Here is a 17,637-nt window from a genome sequence, read left to right as displayed (position 1 = left end):
GTATAATTGGGCAAATTTCAGAGTCTTTATAGTTTTCTTTTTTTCTATCTGAGAAATCAAGGACATCAATAGAGGGAACTTTCTGTTTGTATTAAAAATCATCCAAAATGAAGTCATTATGAATCAAAGGCTATGGAACAATCTACTCTAGCATCACAAGAAAAGAAAGCCTTAATATAAAGAAAATCCCACTCAGGAGCCCCCAGTGACTGAATATTTGCAGCAATCTGTTTGCTATGGCAGGTTTCCACAAGAGATAACCAAGAGAAAACAAAAAGCTATAAGAAGCAGATATCTATCTATCTATCTATCTATCTATCTATCTATCTATCTATCTATCTATCTATCTATCTATCTATAGATATATGAAATGTGTGTGTAAATAGATAGATAGATAAAAAGATGGTTCATGATAGTTGATAGATGGAGAGATGAATTTTTGAAGCTTCCCTCAACTACTCTCCTTGTTTTTATGTAGAAATCCAACTACTAACCATAAATTTGACAATTTCTCTTTCTCTTTGTTGTTATTCAGACTTCACACATTTTCTTCCTTTTGCCAGTCCATTCCTTTAATATCTTTGTCCCCACAGACCATTGAAATAGACTTCATTTCTACCTCATTATTCTCTTGCCCATCTGCCTTTGTAGACACAAGCCAACTAAACCATAGCTAGGATGAGGTGAGCAGAGTTTTTCCGAAGCATGCCAAAAGCAAGGAAAATACTGATCTTTCTATCATCTGAGCAAAAATTAGAAATAAAATAAAATAGGAACCAACTGAGAAATAGAATTCCATAGTGAGTAATAGGCTGGCTGAGCTTAGAGTTCAGATAAGACTATAGGTAATAGATGAGTCACTAATTTGAATTGATGGAGGGAGTTTCTAAACACTGGAAGTTCCCTAGAAAAGAAGGAATTAGATGAAAAACTAGATGAAAAGCTTTCTTCCCCACTGGATCACAGTGTGATTCCCTACCCCCACTAGTGACAAGGCCTATAGAGAAAGCTGTCCGATTTTTCTTTGCTTCCTTGAAGACTTTCTTCTGTTCTCTGCTCTCCACTTTTTAACTTTATTATAGCTAAAGAAGGCTACAATTAAAGCATGGATATATATATATATATATATATATATATATATATATATATATATGCAAACAATATATACAAATATGGCCAGATTCACACACATACTTATACATGGGCATACATATACCAAGATATATACACATGGATAAGTATTTATAATCATACATATATGCATTTATAAACTTATACACATATATGTAAATCTGTACAATGATTATATCCACCTGTCACTTGTTTCTCTAAAGGTGGATAGTCTCCTCCTCCAAAAGTCCGAGTCTTTTCATGCCTTTTTTTTTGTTTTTGCAAAGCAATGGGGTTAAGTGGCTTGCCCAAGGCCACACAGCTAGGTAATTATTAAGTGTCTGGGGTCAGATTTGAACTCAGGTCCTCCTAACTCCAGGGCCAGTGCTCTATCCACTGCACCACCTAGTTACCCCTTTCCATGCCTTTCTAAATCAACCAGCCCAACATTTCCTATACCATAGCAATACCCCACCCCAATCACATTCTATCTGAGGGATTATCCATGGAAGTCTTTTTCCAATTTCTGCATTCCTTCTATTCTTTGATGCATATGATTTATTTATATAAGAAAAACAATTTAAAATAATCAATGTTACTCATTTTGCACTCTGACAAAGCTATCATCTTCTAATATGGTTTAGGGTCTGATACTTCTGAAGCTATTTCCTTTATATCTTTCTTTTCCTGGTCTCTTTGAAATTTCTGACTCTTTGTTCTTCCAAATGAATTTTGTTATTATTTTATTCTACCTCAGTAAGATAATTTTTTTTAGTAATTTAATTGGGCTTGCATCACATAAATAGGCAAAATTATCATTTTTTATTATATTGACTTTTCCTGCTCATGAGCAGAAAATACTACTTCAATTATTTAGAAATTATTTGTATAAAAATTATTTTGAAATCATTTGCATAAAGAGTGTTTTATGTTCCTTTGTTCCTGTGCCCATTTTGGAAGGTATACTCTCTGGTATTTTATACTGTCTAGTCATTTTAAGTGATCTAAAATATTGTTTAGGATGATTGGTATACAGTATAGTTTCTTTATTTTCTGAGATCATGTTTACTATCCCCTACTTTTTTATGAAATAAATTTTACTCCTGACCTTTTTATATTTGTGTGTATTTCTCATTTTTATAGCATTTCCTGAAAACAGCATACTGTTGATTTCAGATTTTTAATCTGCTCTCAGTTTTCACCCTGTTGGTAAAATCATTCCATCTACATTTTTTTAGGTTTTTGCAAGACAAATGGGGTTAAGTGGCTCGCCCAAGGCCATACAGCTAGGTAATTATTAAGTGTCTGAGGCTGGATCTGAACTCAGGTACGCCTGACTCCAGGGTTGGTGCTCTATCCACTGAGCAACCTAGCCACCCCTCCATCTACATTTAAAATTATAATTACAAGTGATATATTTTTCTCCTTTCTATAGCTCCTCACTGCCCTTCTCACCCTGTTCCTATTCCTAGTCCTTCCTTTCCTTTCTTTTTACGCCATACCTTGCCCTCATATTCCTTAATCTATTCCCTCCCCACCAAGAATTCCTCCCTTATCCTCTCCCCCACCTATGCCCTTACCCACTTCTTTCTGGATTTAGAAAGCTTTTTATACCTTTTTAGATATTTGAGGTGTTCCCTCTTTATCCTATTCTGATGAGAGTCAGGGTCCCTAAGCACTCTACTAGTTTCCTTCCATATGTTTTCCTTTTTTGTTTCATTTGTATGATAATTGTTACTGTTTTATCTTTCCATCTTTTTAGACTCACCCCATCACACACAGCTTAGCCTAAACCTTTCCTTCAACAACCACTAAAAATGACAGTCATAAAAGAACTGATCATATTTTCATAAATAAAAAGTCAACTATTTGACCTTATTGTGGTCCTTGTAATGGGTCCTTAATGTTTATTTATATTTCTCCTGGATATTATATGTTGAATTTCCCTTAAGTTCTGCTGCTTTTGTAACAAATGCCTGAAAAACCTTTTAGGTTGTTAAATAACCATCTTTTTCCATTCAGGATTATACTTTTAATATTGTTTGGTAAGTTACCTTTGATCATAAATCCATCTCTTTTATGTTATGAAAGATTATATTCCAAAATCCAAGGTCTATCAATTTAGTAGCTGCTAGGTCTTGTGTAATCCTTATTGTAGGCAGCTAGGTGGTGTAGTGGAGGCAGCTAGGTGGCTTAGTGGATAGGGTTCGGCCCTGGAGTCAGGGGGACCTGAGTTCAAATGTGACCTCAGTCAATTAATAACTGCTTAGCTATGTGACCTTGTACAAGTCACTTAACCCTATTGCCCTAAATAAATAAATTTTTTTTAAAAAGCCTCCTTATTGTAGTTCCACAAATCTAAATTGATTTTTTTCTTGTTTCCAATATTTCCCCCTTAACCTGGGAGCTCTTAAACTTGGTTATAACATCCCTGTCAGTTTTCATCCTGGAATCTCTTTTAGGTGGTGATCAGTAGACTTTTTTGTCTATTTCTCCTTTGCCATCTTATTCTAGAACTTCAGAGCAATTTTACATAAGAATTTCTTGTAATACTGTATCAAGATTCTTTTTTTTTCATCTTTATTTTCAGGAAATTCAACTATTTTTATATTATTTCTCCTTGATCCGTTCTCTCAGTTGCTGTTCTGATGACATGTTTCACATTCTCTTCTATTTTTCATTATTTTGATTTTGTTTCCTTATATCTTGATGTTTAAGAATGCTTTGTTTCCCTTTGCCCAATGCTAGTTCTCAGGGAATTATTTTCTTCCTTAGGTTTTTGATTCTCTACTTCAAGGTAGCTTTCTTTTTCTTTAATTTTCCTCAATTTCTCTTATTTGATTTTTAAAGGCCTTCTAAATATCTTCCAGGAAATCGTTTTTGTACTTAGGACCATGGCAATGTCTCATTAAAAAAGGAGTGTCTTTTTGCACTCCATCATCTTCCTCCTCTGACCGTGAACCCAGATCTTCTCTGTCCCCACAGTAACTATGGATGGGTTCTTTCCCCTTTGCTTTCTCATATATTATTGTTAGCTTATCATTATTCTCTGTTGGTGTGATCAGTGTCATTCCTGAGGCAGAGTAACGCCCCAGGTTGCAGCTTCTTCTTATTGCTATTTTCGGAGGTGTGTCCTTCAGCTCAACCCCAGCCTCTCTTCTCCTCTCCTGACTGTGGCTGAGAACTACAGCTTTTGCTCTCTGCTTTGGGGCTAAGCCCAGGAACTCTGCAAGTGCCCTCAGTCAGATGGGTCCTGGTCCCTCTGGTACTTGTAGGTACTTTTCTGCTCTGCTACTCTAGCTCCTTCTCCCCTGCAGCAGCAGTTGGGGTCATCTGGCCAACACAACTGGGTTTGGTGCCCCTCCAAAGTGGCAGGGTCTGTGATCGCCTGCTCAGCTTTCAGGTCCCCACACTATCTGGGAGATGGAAGTTTCTAAGCCTGAGGTGACCTCCCAACTTCAGCTGCCCAGCGTTTGTTCTTTGGTAATTCTGTAGAATTGGTCTATTTTTCACTCAGACTGAACCTCTGCTACAAGGGGCCACAGTCTTTCCTGGGGTCTTAAATTCTTTTAGGAGAACAACTCTTTATTTCTGCTTCCCTGAGGTGAGGTTCTGTCTTTTTTTTTGTGGAGGAAATTTGGAGAGTCAGAAGTTTTCTGACCTATTTCACCATCTTCTCAGAATCCTCTCCTAATTTATTTAACTAGACTCTTTTGGAGGACTGTTCATTAAAATAGGTCCTATTTTTAAAAACTTTTTTTTTGTTACAAAAGGACCATTTTAAAGATAATCTAACCCAAAATTTAAGCATCTTCTTTGTTCTAAAGAGAGTTAAGGCCTGGATTTGTAATTCAATTCATATTGAGGATTCCTAAATATAGAAATTCCTTCCACCAATCCAGCAATTTGTAATTTCAGAGATTAGCCTGGGATACAGAGAGGTTTAATGGTTTGACCAGTCAAATAATAGCCAATATATTTTATTTTATTTTTTGAAAGCCAGTGGAGTTAAGTGACTTGCCCAAGGTTACACAATTAAGTTAAATATTAAGTATCTGGGGTCAGATTTGAACTCAGGTCCTCCTGACTCCAGGGTCAGTGCTCTATTGACTGGGCTATCTAGGTGCCCCTGCCAATATACTTTAGAACCTGGACTATAACTCAAGTCTTCCTGGTCCAAGGCTAGCCCACTATCTACTTTGATATGCTATCTCTCATGCTTAAAATTTTAGCTATACCCTAGGAGTTTTTATTCAGATGGGAACAATATCTCTACTTTCCCTGTGGCTATCTCCTTATTATATTGGTGATTACAAAGATTTGCCTGATGGTGTTTTAATACAATTTTAATTTCTTTTAATTCACTGGTAATTCATTAATCTCTCCAAGGGGTCATATTTGAAAATTTGTCATGTTTCTCTCTAATGAGATCTTTCTTAGAATCTATTTTTTTATTTTTCTAGGCAGAGATTTTCCCAGATCAGTACCATGGAGGAAGAATTTTCTATAACATAGCACTAATGTCCTCTATGAAGATTCCTCAGGTAACTTACTCATGCAATGAAAATGGGGCAGGTCTCTCTTCCCATACCTCCCTATTTTTAGCTATCTTTGATGTTTTGTCTTTTCTCTTAGAATGTAAGCTCCTTGTGGACAGGCAGTGTCTGGTTTGTATCCTCAGAACTTAGTACAGTGTTTAGCAAACAGTAGGCATTTAATATATGCTCTTATCTATCCGACTTTTATATAGTGAGATATATGCATTTTCAAGTTGACTCTTCAAAAGCACCAGAGAACCTGTTGATAATATTTAGCTGTTATAAAGACATCCTTTGTCTAGATTGCCTTAAAATCCAATCATGTCTCTACCTTGGATCAGACAACTGGTTAATAAAGGTTATGGAGATGGTTCCTTGGGAGGGGGTTTAATAGTGGTCTTAATACTTGGACATTCCTGTTCATATTTGAGTCTCCTGTTCTTCCTAGGTGGCAGGGATATGTGGTTCTTCCCCTTCCAGAGTGACCTACGTTCCTACTATGGCAGATGAAACTATAATTGTAGACAACATAGGTTTATAAAGACTTCCTTTGTCTAGAATGCCTTCAGATCCAATGATGCCTCTAACCTGATTCTTAGATTAGAAAACTGAATAATAAAGACTGTTAAGAGGGTTCCCTGGGAGAAGGTTTAATAAAGATCTTAATAGTTGGAAATTTCTGTTCATATTTAAGTCTCCTGTTCTCCCTAGGGGGCAGTGATATGTGATTCTTGCCCTGCAGGAGCGGCCTATATTTCTACTATGGTGGATGAAACTATAATTGTAGACAATATAGGCTTTAGAAAGACTTCCTCTGTCTGGAATACCTTAGAATCCAATGATATCTCTAATTTGATTATTAGATGAGGAAACTGGATAATAAAGACTGTTAAGATAGTTCCTTGGGAGAAGGCTTAATAGGGGTCTTAATAGTTGGAAATTCCTGCTCATATTTATTTAAGTCTCCTGTTCTCCCTAGGTGGCAGTGGTATGTGGTTCTTGCCCTGCAGGAGCTGCCTATGCTTCTACTATGGCAGAGGAAACTATAATTGTAGACAATATTGGCTCCTTGTTTCTTGCTGGGCCTCCTCTGGTAAAAGCTGCTACAGGAGAAGACATTTCTGTTGAAGAACTAGGAGGAGCCAGGCTGCATGCTCGGTAGGGATAAAAGATTGTCCTCAGTCCTCCGTAGACAATGGCTCTCACCTAATTTTCCTCTCTTATTTGCTAGTATCTCCTTTTCTTCTACTCAGATGCCTAAAAAGTACAGTGGCTAGCCCATTGGACTCAGAGGCAAAAAGACTCATATTCAAATTTTGTATCAGGTGACTCACTTGAGCCCTGCCTCAGTCTCCTCACCTGCAGAAAGAGGAGATTGGACTAGATGACTTCTGATGTCACTAGTAGCTCTAAAGTTTTGGTCTGATGCTCTTTCATAAGGTCTTTCCTAACCAATTTGACTGTAATTTATCTTAATATTCATTTTAATCTTAATCTTAAGATTATTTTAATCTTAATCTTAAGATTATTTTGGGCATAATTGTCTTGGCTGATTCTCCCAGATGAATGAAAGCTCCTCAAGGGCAGGGAATGTTTCAGTATTTTCTTTGTAACCCATACCCAAGTGACAAGTGAAGTGACTTACACATAGTAGACATGCCAAATTGCTAGATGATTAATTATATAATATTAAGATTTAGAGTAAAGGTCCTGGAATGTTGAGTAGAAAGACCCTTGTGAATAATTCATGGGAGTTCATGCCCTATTGTCTATAGGACCTTAGACAAGTCATTTCATCTTCTTGGACCTCAAGAGAGTAAAATGAGATGGATACATGGTGAGGGAGGTGTCTTCCGGCTCTGGACCGAGGCCCTTGTGGCCCATAATTATAGCCTGAGATATTTGAATGAGAACTTATATGACTGAGATCGCAGAACCATGAAAATACTGATGTATATTTTTGGCCTTGGGTTTTGTTAGTTGCTTTTTTTTTTGGATCTGTTGAAATGTGATTTTCTACCAGTCCCTACTTCCTTTTCCTCTTAGGGGCAGTGGCAGTGTTGATTATATTTCATCTACAGAAGAAGAAGCCTATGAACGGGTGAGGAGTGTTGTGATGACCTTCAATCGTGGACAGAGCCCCAAAGAGTCCATGAAGTATGCTGATCCCTTATACAGTCCAGAAGAATTGAAAGCATTGGCCCCACAGAATTATGAATATAGCCTAGATGTGAAACTGGTAAGTTAAGGAAGGACTTCATTTTACAAGCAATTGGGATTGATCCCTTTAATTAGGAAGGTCTCCATTTTAAAAGGGAGTTTAGGCAATTACCTTATTGGTCTAATGTATGTGCCAAATGTTCCAGTTATTGAGATGGAAAAAGATAGTGGAAGGAATACTGAACCTGGGTCAGAATCCCATCTATACTTTGTACTACCTCTGCAGCAATTAGGTGATGCAATGGAGAGATCTGAGGGCAGAAAGATCTAAGGTCAACTCTGCCAAAGATTTTTATTGTGTGATCTTGGCCAAGTGAAAAAAACAACTTTGCCTCAGTTTCCTTAATTGTAAAATGGGGATAATAGCACCTACCTCTCAGTATTGTTATGAGGATCAAACATAACATTTGTAAAGCACAGTGTCTGCTGTATATTAGCTATTTCATAAATATTCTCATTTCTCTTTTTCTTTGAAATATTACTTCTTAATTTCTTCACTTGTAAAATGTGAGGACTTGCCTAAAAGATTCTTAACTTCTCTTACAACTGTAGACCTATGAAACATGGAAAAGAAAAGAAAATTGGTGATGACAACCAACTGAGCATCTAGTCATTCAATGAACTGTTTGTAAAATCTGCTGTGCGAGAGACACTGCTTTGCAATCTTAGACAGCATAGAGTTGCTTTTTCCTGCAAGCAGATTTCACATTTTAATAAGAAACTTCTGGACATTTTGACATTTCCAGATTCTGGGATCTTATCCATGTGAGAAGGCACTTTGCTGATACATACTGCATCCAATGATATTTGAATATTCAGATTATGCAAATGATTTGAGATCTCATTATTTTGGGAATTCCCTCTATGAGTCAGGTCACAACCTTCTAATGTTACAACCTGCCCTCTTGTCCATGAGCCTTCTTGCTTTTCTATGTATTTGGTGTATTTTCATTCATTCATTCATCCATGCATTCATTCATTCATTCCTAGGGGCAGCTAGGTGGCACAGTGAATAGAGCACTGACTTTGGAGTCAGGAGGACAGGAGTTTGAATCCAGTGTCAGACACCCACTCTTAATAGTTGTGTGGCCTTGGGCAAGTCCATGAAGTATGCTGATTGCTTCACATCCAAGGCCATCTTCCTTTGTCCTGATTCCTATCTGGCAACTGGACCTAGATGGCTCTGGGGAGAAAGTGAGGCTGGGGACTTAGCACAGCATCACCTCACTCAAATCCAATTCACATGTTTGTCATGGCATCACCTCCCTGATATTGTGGTCTTCTTTGAAAATGAAGGATTAAAACATTCATTCCTATGAATCTGAATGTAAGTTTTTATGACAGAAGAATGAATCTCTTTTGTAATTGGCAAGCCAATGACCTCTTTCATTCTTTCTTCCTGAACCCTCCTTTCCTATGTATTTCTCCCACCCTCACTTTTCCCCATCTTTGTTTTGAAATCACAAAGTATGTTCTTTTTATTTGAATGGTCTTATTAGGGTTTTCATGGATTTTTCTCTATTACTCCATCCTAAGTAGCACAAATTGCAATGATTTTCCAGGTGGCCTTTTTGTAAATACTCACAATATGGTGATATATGATGGCCCAACTTCCCATGAAATAATGTTTCTTGTCACCTTTGCATATATGATGAGACCCACTCTGTCCCCTTCCTCCTTTGTCTCTCTGGGGAATATCGGCGATCCATCCTTCCATTGAGTAGGGGCTTTCTTCTTTCTTCTGATTTTGTTTATAATCACAAAGTCAAAATTGCTATGAGTCATCTTTTCCAATTATATGTCCACTTATTAGTTGTTGGACATGGATCTCACTTTCAGAGTTTCAGGATTCAGTTTGAGGTTCATTGTGATTTGGGGGAGGCATAGCTCCAAATTGCTTTCCAGAATGACTGGACCAACTCATAACTCCACCACTTAGAATCTTTCATCCCCATTTCCCAGCCTTCTGCCACTGCCACTGCAGGAGAAGGAAGACCAGCTATAGGTCTGAGTGACATTTTTAAATTTCTATTTCATGGGTTTCTTTAATATTTAAATATGATTTTTACATTTACGGAACTGACAAAATGGCTACACGTAAACATACATGCATGCATACAGACACACATATATACGTTTAAAGTTGAGGAAGTTTTTTTAGATTCATGTCAATCTTGTGGTGGATGGTGACACCCGCTGGCAGAGGTTGGTGTAGCACTCCAGGCCTTTGAGCTCATTTTAAATATTACTTTGAAGCAAGTTCCTCCTTGAAATGAGGATCTTCTTCCTTCCTGACAACAATTTGCTATTGATGCTATTTGACTGAGAATCATGGGACTCCATAACCTCTGAAGAACTCAAATTCCCCTTCACCCAAAGGACAATGAGGAGGTCCATGGCAGGTATAAGCATGCCAAGAAGCTTTATAACCAAGGGATTATACTGGAGAAATAAAGTATGTCATCATTAAAAAGAATCATGACCAGAATAAAGGATGGACTAGAGCTCTGAACCTAGAGTCAAGATGACCTGAGTTCAAATTCAATTTTGGGTTTTTGCAAGGCAAGCAGGGTTAAGTGGGTTGCCTAAGGCCACACAGCTAGGCAATTATTAAGTGTCTAAGGCCGGATTTGAACCCAGGTACTCCTGACTCCAGGGCCGGTGCTTTATCCACTATGCCACCTAGCCTCCCTCAAATTCAATTTTGATAATGGACAATTCATTTGACCTGTTTCTATTTCCTTATCTCTAAAGTGGGGTTAATAATAGAATCTCCCTCTCAGACATTAGACAATATTTGTAAAGCATTTTGCAAACCAAACTAGGGCTGCTGCTGCTGCTGCTGCTGCTGCTGCTGCTGCTGCTGCTGCTGCTGCTGATGATGATGATGATGATTTGAAAATAAGGAATAACTGGCATACACTGGCAAAATCTCAGACTGGAAAAAGACCTGGGTTCAAATGCCACCTCTGATGATTACCATTTATATGAACTTTGATTTTCATAACCTTCCGGGCGGGGCAGGAAGGTTGTGAAAATCAAAGTTCATATGAATAGTAAGAGAAAATAAGACAAAATGATCTTCGAGGTCCCTCTGAACTCTAGGTCTAAAGTCCTAGCCTCAGATAAAATGTGCTCAATTGTTATCTAACCAATATCAGGAGCGTGTTTGGTGGATCTCCAGTGGTGGATTAAAAGACATGAAGAGAAGGCATGAATGGTTGATGATCTGAATTACTGAACAAAATACTCATTTTAGCTAGAAACAGTTCCATAGAGGTCTTCAAGATGCCTGAAAGGTTGGGCTGGCACAGAGACTGAATCTCTGAATTTATTGGGATCTCCCAGGTGAGAAAACTCTCTCTCCTAATGAAAACAGCCCTTTTCTAATAACTTTCAGTTTCTTTTTGCAAGGCAATGGGGTTAGATGACTTGCCCAAGGTCACACAGATAAGTAATTAATAAGTGTCTGAGGTAGGATTTGAACTCAGATCCTTCTGACTCCAGGGCTGATGCTCTATCCACTGTGCCACCTAGCTGCCACAATAACTTTCAGTCTTAATAGGGTTGAGCAGAGGTGATAAACTCACAGCCTATAGGAATGCTGCCAGAATCAGATACAATTGTAATTGTTAAATATCTAGCAAAACAAATAAAAATCCAGGCAAACCGATAATATTATTTTTGTGTTTTTCTGAGTCCATATGCTATTATTGAATTGGTTTTTCTCTGATTGATACTACCAGTCTAGAAAAGTGACAGATTCTGTCACTTGCCCAGGTTTACACATTAAGGATGGGACAGAAACAAGACTTCCTCTCAGTTCTGGACTCCAAGTCTCTGTTCACTACATGCCTCTGCCCTTTGAAAATAATAGTCATAAATAAATGCTAATTTTGGTAGAGGGAATTCTTCCCACCAAGAATCTCCAGTCAAAACTGCATGTCTTTTAAAATATATTTGTATATGATTTCATAATGGAAATCATTGGGGAAAAAACACACTTTGCTGCTAGTCAGCTTAGCTGAATCCAGGGCTACTGACCAGTTGTGTTGCCAATCATTTATAGGCTGTTTACATTCATGCCATTTATAGATTCTGAGTCGTTTGATTGATGGGAGTCAATTCCAGGAATTCAAAGCTGAATATGGAACCACTCTGGTAACAGGTTTTGCTTATGTGAAAGGGTAAGTTTTTCAATGCTTCACAGTCCTAGGGCACTTTGAGGGCCCTCGGAGAGGTTAAGTCATTTGTCCATGGTCACAACCTAGTAAATGTAACTGGTCACATCTGAACACAGGTCTTCCTGGTTCAAGTTCTGCCATCCTGGGGGTGACTTGTAAGCTCCCTCTACCTATAAACCTGTGAACCCATGATGCTGTATCAATTCTGCCATGGTGTATCTCGGCAGAAGGGTATATTCAGGATTAAGGGTGGGTGGAGAAAGCACAGTCCTATCTCCAAAAATGCCACAGAGTCCCAGGACTGGAAGTGACCCTCTCAGTCAACCTCATCTCCATTCTATCAGAAGTCAGGTGGCCATTTGGTCTTTATTTGAAATCCTCTAAGGCAGGAAACTCTCTAGAGACAGGCCATTTCTTTTGAAAACAACCTTTGTTGTTAGGAAATTGCTGCTTCCTGACATTGTCTCAATGTGTTGTTTTGAAACTTAACCCCATGCCCCTGGTTCTTACCACTGGGTTCAAACAAGGAACTCAAATCCCCTCTCAAACATTCAACTGCAGCTTTTGAGCTCTGATCTCCTTCCCTAAATCTCCTAGCTTCTTCAACTAACCTTCATCATCCAGGATGCCCAAATCTATGCACTCTCCACTGGTGACCAGACATGCACACTGTACTCCCATTTGGATCTGACCAGGCCAGAGATCTAGGGGTACATACCCCCCTCATTCCTGGAAGCTTTGAGGATTTTGACCCAGCTCTTGGTCTGATAACAGCTCTTCCTCTCCCTAGAGCATGTCCAAGTTCCTCGTCCAATCAGAAAAGGCTTCTGGTCTGTTTAACTCTGCTTCAGCCAATGACTTTCAAGAATTTATTTCATTTTGTCTGACTAACCCTTCGCTGGATGAATGAAATGCTCTTACTTTGCTAAGGCTGAGCATCTTATCTTTAGGAGAAGTGGAGGTGAATCGAATGGAACAGCACCATCACACAATACTAACTTGGCTAAAGTGTTTGAAAATGCTCTCATTTGTTCTTCCCAATAACTTTGTGAGGTATGGTTGTTCCTTTGGAGTTTTGTTGATCTTCCATTTCCTTCTCCAGGTCATTTTACAGATGAGGAAACTGAGGCAAACAGAGTGAAGTGACTTGCCCAGGGTCACCCAATAAGTGTCTGTGGCCAGATTTGAACTCATGAGGATGAGTCTTCCTGATTCCAAGCCCAGGTGCTCTATCTACATTATGGAGCCATTAGCTACCTGGTATATTATGTGACAAATACTGTTGCAGATCCCATGGAATACAAGACCAGATCAAAGTAAAATCTGCCATCAAGGAGTCTTCTGTTTTGTAAAATGCTGGGTCCATAGGCTTAGAGATTGAAAGGTGACAAAACTATGCCCAGAGAAAGATGCTGAAGAATTTGTTCAAGCGATAGCCTATAAAATTATCCTTTATGTCAAATGCTCTTGGAATTTGAGGAAGATTATACCTTGTGACCCAGATACTAAGGGGCTTGACTCACTTCCTCCAGAGCAGGTGTTTCTCAAAGCAATGAGTTCTGCCCAAAGAAGGGGATTGAATGGGGTGACCTCCAAGGACATCCTAGGTCAATTATCTTTTTTTTTTTTTAGGTTTTGCAAGGCAATGGGGTTAAGTGACTTGCCCAAGGTCAAGCAGCTAGGTAATTATTAAGTGTCTGAGGTCAGATTTGAACTCAGGTCCTCCTGACCCTAAGGCAGTGCTCTATCTACTGCACCACCTAGCCACACTCAGTCAATTAAATTTTGTAGGTCATGTTATCTGGATCCTTGGGTCATATGCACTTTCAGAATCAGCATTCCCTTCCTCTTATTTTATGGTTCTTTACACTCAAGGCCAAGGTCAAGGAGATGAGCACTTACATACATTATATGTATCTTGTATTTACATCACTAGCTGAAAACTGTCTCCTCTATTAGTTCTTCAGTTCCTTGAGACTAGGGATTGTTTTTGCCCAGCTGATAGATATCCCACCCCTGAGTCACATTGACCAAGTGACCTTGGACAAATCTTTTAATTTCTCAAAGTCTCAGGAAGTTCTTGTTGTCGGTCAGTCATTTCAGTTGTGTCTGACTCTTCATGATTAATTTGGGGCTTTCTTAGCAAAGACACTGGAATGGTTTGCCTTTTCCTTCTCCAGCTCATTTTACAGATGAGGAAATGGCAGGGTGAAGTGACTTGCCCAGGGTCACACAGCTACTCAGGCCAGTTTTAGATTCAGGCCTTCCTGACTCCAGGTCTGGAGCTCTATTCATTGTACTAACCCAGGAAGTTCTGGAAGACTAAGTTGGAGAACAAATTGATATCTGCCTTGGTTGAAGGATGTTTTTCACGTGGTGTTGAGGAAAGGATACCAACTTTGGAGATGTAGTACCTGGGTTCAAACCTTGCCTCTGATGTTTATAACCTGGGGGATTTTAAGTTACTACAACTCTTCTGCCTCATTTTCCTCATCTGAAAACACAAGGGTTGGACTAGATGGTCTTCTAGATCTATGACTTGCACCATTGACATCGTAGATCTGCTGCTCCAAATCCCTAAACTGTCAGGTTGATTCCTAGTATATATCAGCCCAAATTTAGTTCATTGAGAGCCTCGATCTTCAGAGATGAATTAAGAATGAAAGCAGGAGGAGGGCATCTCCTCAACAGCTTCCTGCCTCCATTTGTTTTGTCCTCATATGTTTCTCTTGTATTTCTTCTTTCCCCTAATTTTTTTTGACTTTAATAGTCAAAAGGTGTGAATCTCAGTGATTACTTAGTAAGTTGCATTTTAATGTTTGAACTTTAATTCAATCGTATATCTGACTCAGCCTTCATAAACTGAGAAATAATGTGCTTCCCCAAAGTCATTAAAACAAAATTTTAAAAAAACATAAAAATATTTTGGAGCTCTCGAAATGATTCTTTTTTCTCATTTAAAATTTTTTTCTCATTAAAATACTAGGAAAGATGTTTTTAGAAAAAAAAAAGATGTCTTAGAGGGTAAACCTGGTACTTTTTTATTTTCAGTAGGGGCAACTGTCTAACAATAAACTTCCCTGTGATGGAGGAGAATGGAGGTAAGGGGAGGTTTGCAGGAAGTGTGGCATTTACAGTTCCTGTAAAAACATTCCCGATGACTGCTCCCTTGCCATTCTGGGACCTGGGGATCCTTTCCAGGTTCCAACTGAGAACAGTCATTGAAGCGGGCCTGCGGTAGGGGAACAATACCTGTGGGAGAAGAAAAGTTGGAAGTTAAAGGATTTTTATCCACCAGCAATGGTTTCCAGTTTGTTTCAGGGGCAGTGAGGACTGTGGCCCTGCTTTGGCATGGGAGGTTCTGACTTCCTACTTCTCAGTTCTTGTCCTGGGCTCATTTAAAGTCAGAGGAAATGAAAGGGTGGTATTTAGGGGGGCACATATGACCAGAGAGGAGATGCCAATCTAGGGTGGCTCTCAGACTGACCTGCAAGCCCAGGCACTAATGCTCCTCTGCTCTCCTGCCTCCACTTCATGACTCCCCTGGAATGAAAAAGCAAACAACGAAGCTTAGTGTAAAAGGGGAACGTGACAGACATCAAGCTCCTGAAACAGGGAAACTCTTGATTTTGTTCACATTTGTAAGCCCAGAGTGTGGTACATGATCAACCCTTAATAGATGCTTCTTCCCTCTTTCTCTTCCTTCCCACCTCCCTCCCTTCCTTTCCTCTTTCCCTCCCTCCCTTCCTCCCTCCCTCCCTCCCTCCCTCCCTCCCTCCCTCCCTCCCTTCCTTCCTTCCTTCCTTCCTTCCTTCCTTCCTTCCTTCCTTCCTTCCTTCCTTCCTTCCTTCCTTCCTTCCTTTCCTTCCTAGTAAACACTTTAAAAAACCTCATTGTCTGCCTGAATGACTACTTAGCTGAAGACAGAATCCCAGTCCCTAGATAGTAAGGACTGATTCATTTTTGTCCTTGAATTCCCAGTGAAATAGAACACAGTAGGCACCTAATAAATGCTTGTGCCTGATTGGGAATGGAGCTTGTGTTGCAGCTGGTGCTTACAGGGAGCCATTGTAATAGTGGAGTAAAGAAGAATAGCTCATCTTTATCTGGTAGTTTACCTGAAGCTCAATGAAGTTCTGCCAATGGTCCAGGATTCACATATGCTAAATGTGAAATCTGGGATTTGAACTTAGGTTTTCTACTCCAAGAGCAATGCCCCACGATGCCACGCTGCACCCCAGATAGCATAACTGGGCTACTGACAAGAGGAGGGATGACTTGGGAAGGATCTGAAACCTGCCATCAGGGCTTTAGGTCTAGGAGTTCCTCTTGTTATCTTTCTTAGTAAGGACAACTAAGTGGCACAATGGACAGAGCACTGGCCTTGGAGTCAGGAGGATAAGCGTTTGAATCTGGCCTTAGATACTTAATAGTTACCTAGATGTGTGTGACATTGGGCAAGTCATTTGGCCTTGCTTACCTTGCATCCAGGGCTATCTCCATTTATCCTGATTCCCATCTGGCCACTGGACCCAGATGGCTCTGGAGGAGAAAGTGAAACTGGTGACTTAGCACAGTCCCCCTCACTCCAATCCAATTCATGTGCTTGCCATGGCATCACTGCCCTGATGGCATAGTTTTCTTGGAGGGTGAGGGACTAACATTTCCTAGTCAGACCATATTTGAAGTGAAAGTTTTAGCTCTGAAGCCTCTTTTAGGTCATCAAGGAAATCAACATTTTTTAAGAGCCTATTATATGGGAGGCACAGTACTAAGTACTGGGAAAACCAAGGAAGGGGAAAGATGTCTACTTTCAAGGAACTGGAAAAATGAAAGAGAGAATATGCAAGGGGCTCTGTACAAATGACATCTATTGGAGATAATCTACAGAGGCAAAGGGGACTAGCCAGGCTTTCCTGTCAATGAAGACATTTTAGCTGTGAAAGAAGTCATTGATATGTTGGGATTTTATTATTATTATTATTATTATTAATAATAAGCTGGGTTTTGTCCAGGGGAGAATGACCAGGGAACTGGAAGGTACTGTATTCATGTTATGTGAGGACCTATTGAAAATCTCAGTTAGACTTAGGTAGCTCGAGACAAAGAAATTTGAAGGGAGGGCTTGTTTTCTGACTTCAGGTATTTGAGGGATTATTCTATGGCAGATTAGGCTTGACCCCAGAAGGCAGATCCAGGAGCGATGGATGCCTCACAAGGATTTAAGGAGAAACTTCCTACCTATGAGAGCTGTCAAAATGGATTGGGTCAAGAGTTAGAGTCATATCCAATGTGGGGGCAGAGAACATGTGGGAACCTCCTGACATGGTGCCATGGACTTTGTCTACCCATAAACCTCTTCTGCCTTTGACTTGTGGAGGAAGCTCTGGGCTACAGTGACCGATGGAGACCCCACCATGTCAGTCATTCAGAATGATGATCTGGCAAGGCTAGATTGGTTCAAATGAACTAAATCTTTGGGTCAGAGCTGCTCCTGATTTGACTGTGGACAAGTCATTTAGCCTTCTTAGGGCTATTTCTTCTATCAAAAATGAAGGGGGTGAGTTTGGTTTTCTGTGAGGTGT

General features: G+C 39.5%; 1 protein-coding gene across 4 annotated transcripts in view; it reads left to right on the top strand.

The window, feature by feature from the left end:
* The window catches only part of LOC141512347 (biotin-dependent 3-methylcrotonyl-coenzyme A carboxylase beta1 subunit-like), a 71,313-nt gene that overhangs the window by 40,089 nt on the left and 13,587 nt on the right, over positions 1-17,637 (top strand). For all 4 annotated transcript variants that reach the window (XM_074221211.1, XM_074221210.1, XM_074221209.1 and 1 more), the window contains exons 5-8: positions 5,574-5,654; positions 6,628-6,806; positions 7,695-7,887; positions 11,964-12,055. In XM_074221211.1, coding sequence (XP_074077312.1) covers positions 5,574-5,654; positions 6,628-6,806; positions 7,695-7,887; positions 11,964-12,055 — 545 coding nt within the window. The remainder of the gene's footprint in view (positions 1-5,573; positions 5,655-6,627; positions 6,807-7,694; positions 7,888-11,963; positions 12,056-17,637) is intronic.

Source organism: Macrotis lagotis, chromosome 2 (genome assembly GCF_037893015.1).
Source record: "Macrotis lagotis isolate mMagLag1 chromosome 2, bilby.v1.9.chrom.fasta, whole genome shotgun sequence".
Taxonomy (NCBI): domain Eukaryota; kingdom Metazoa; phylum Chordata; class Mammalia; order Peramelemorphia; family Peramelidae; genus Macrotis; species Macrotis lagotis.
The sequence above is the reverse complement of the archived record's forward strand: the minus strand, read 5'-3'. Positions and strand labels throughout refer to the sequence as shown.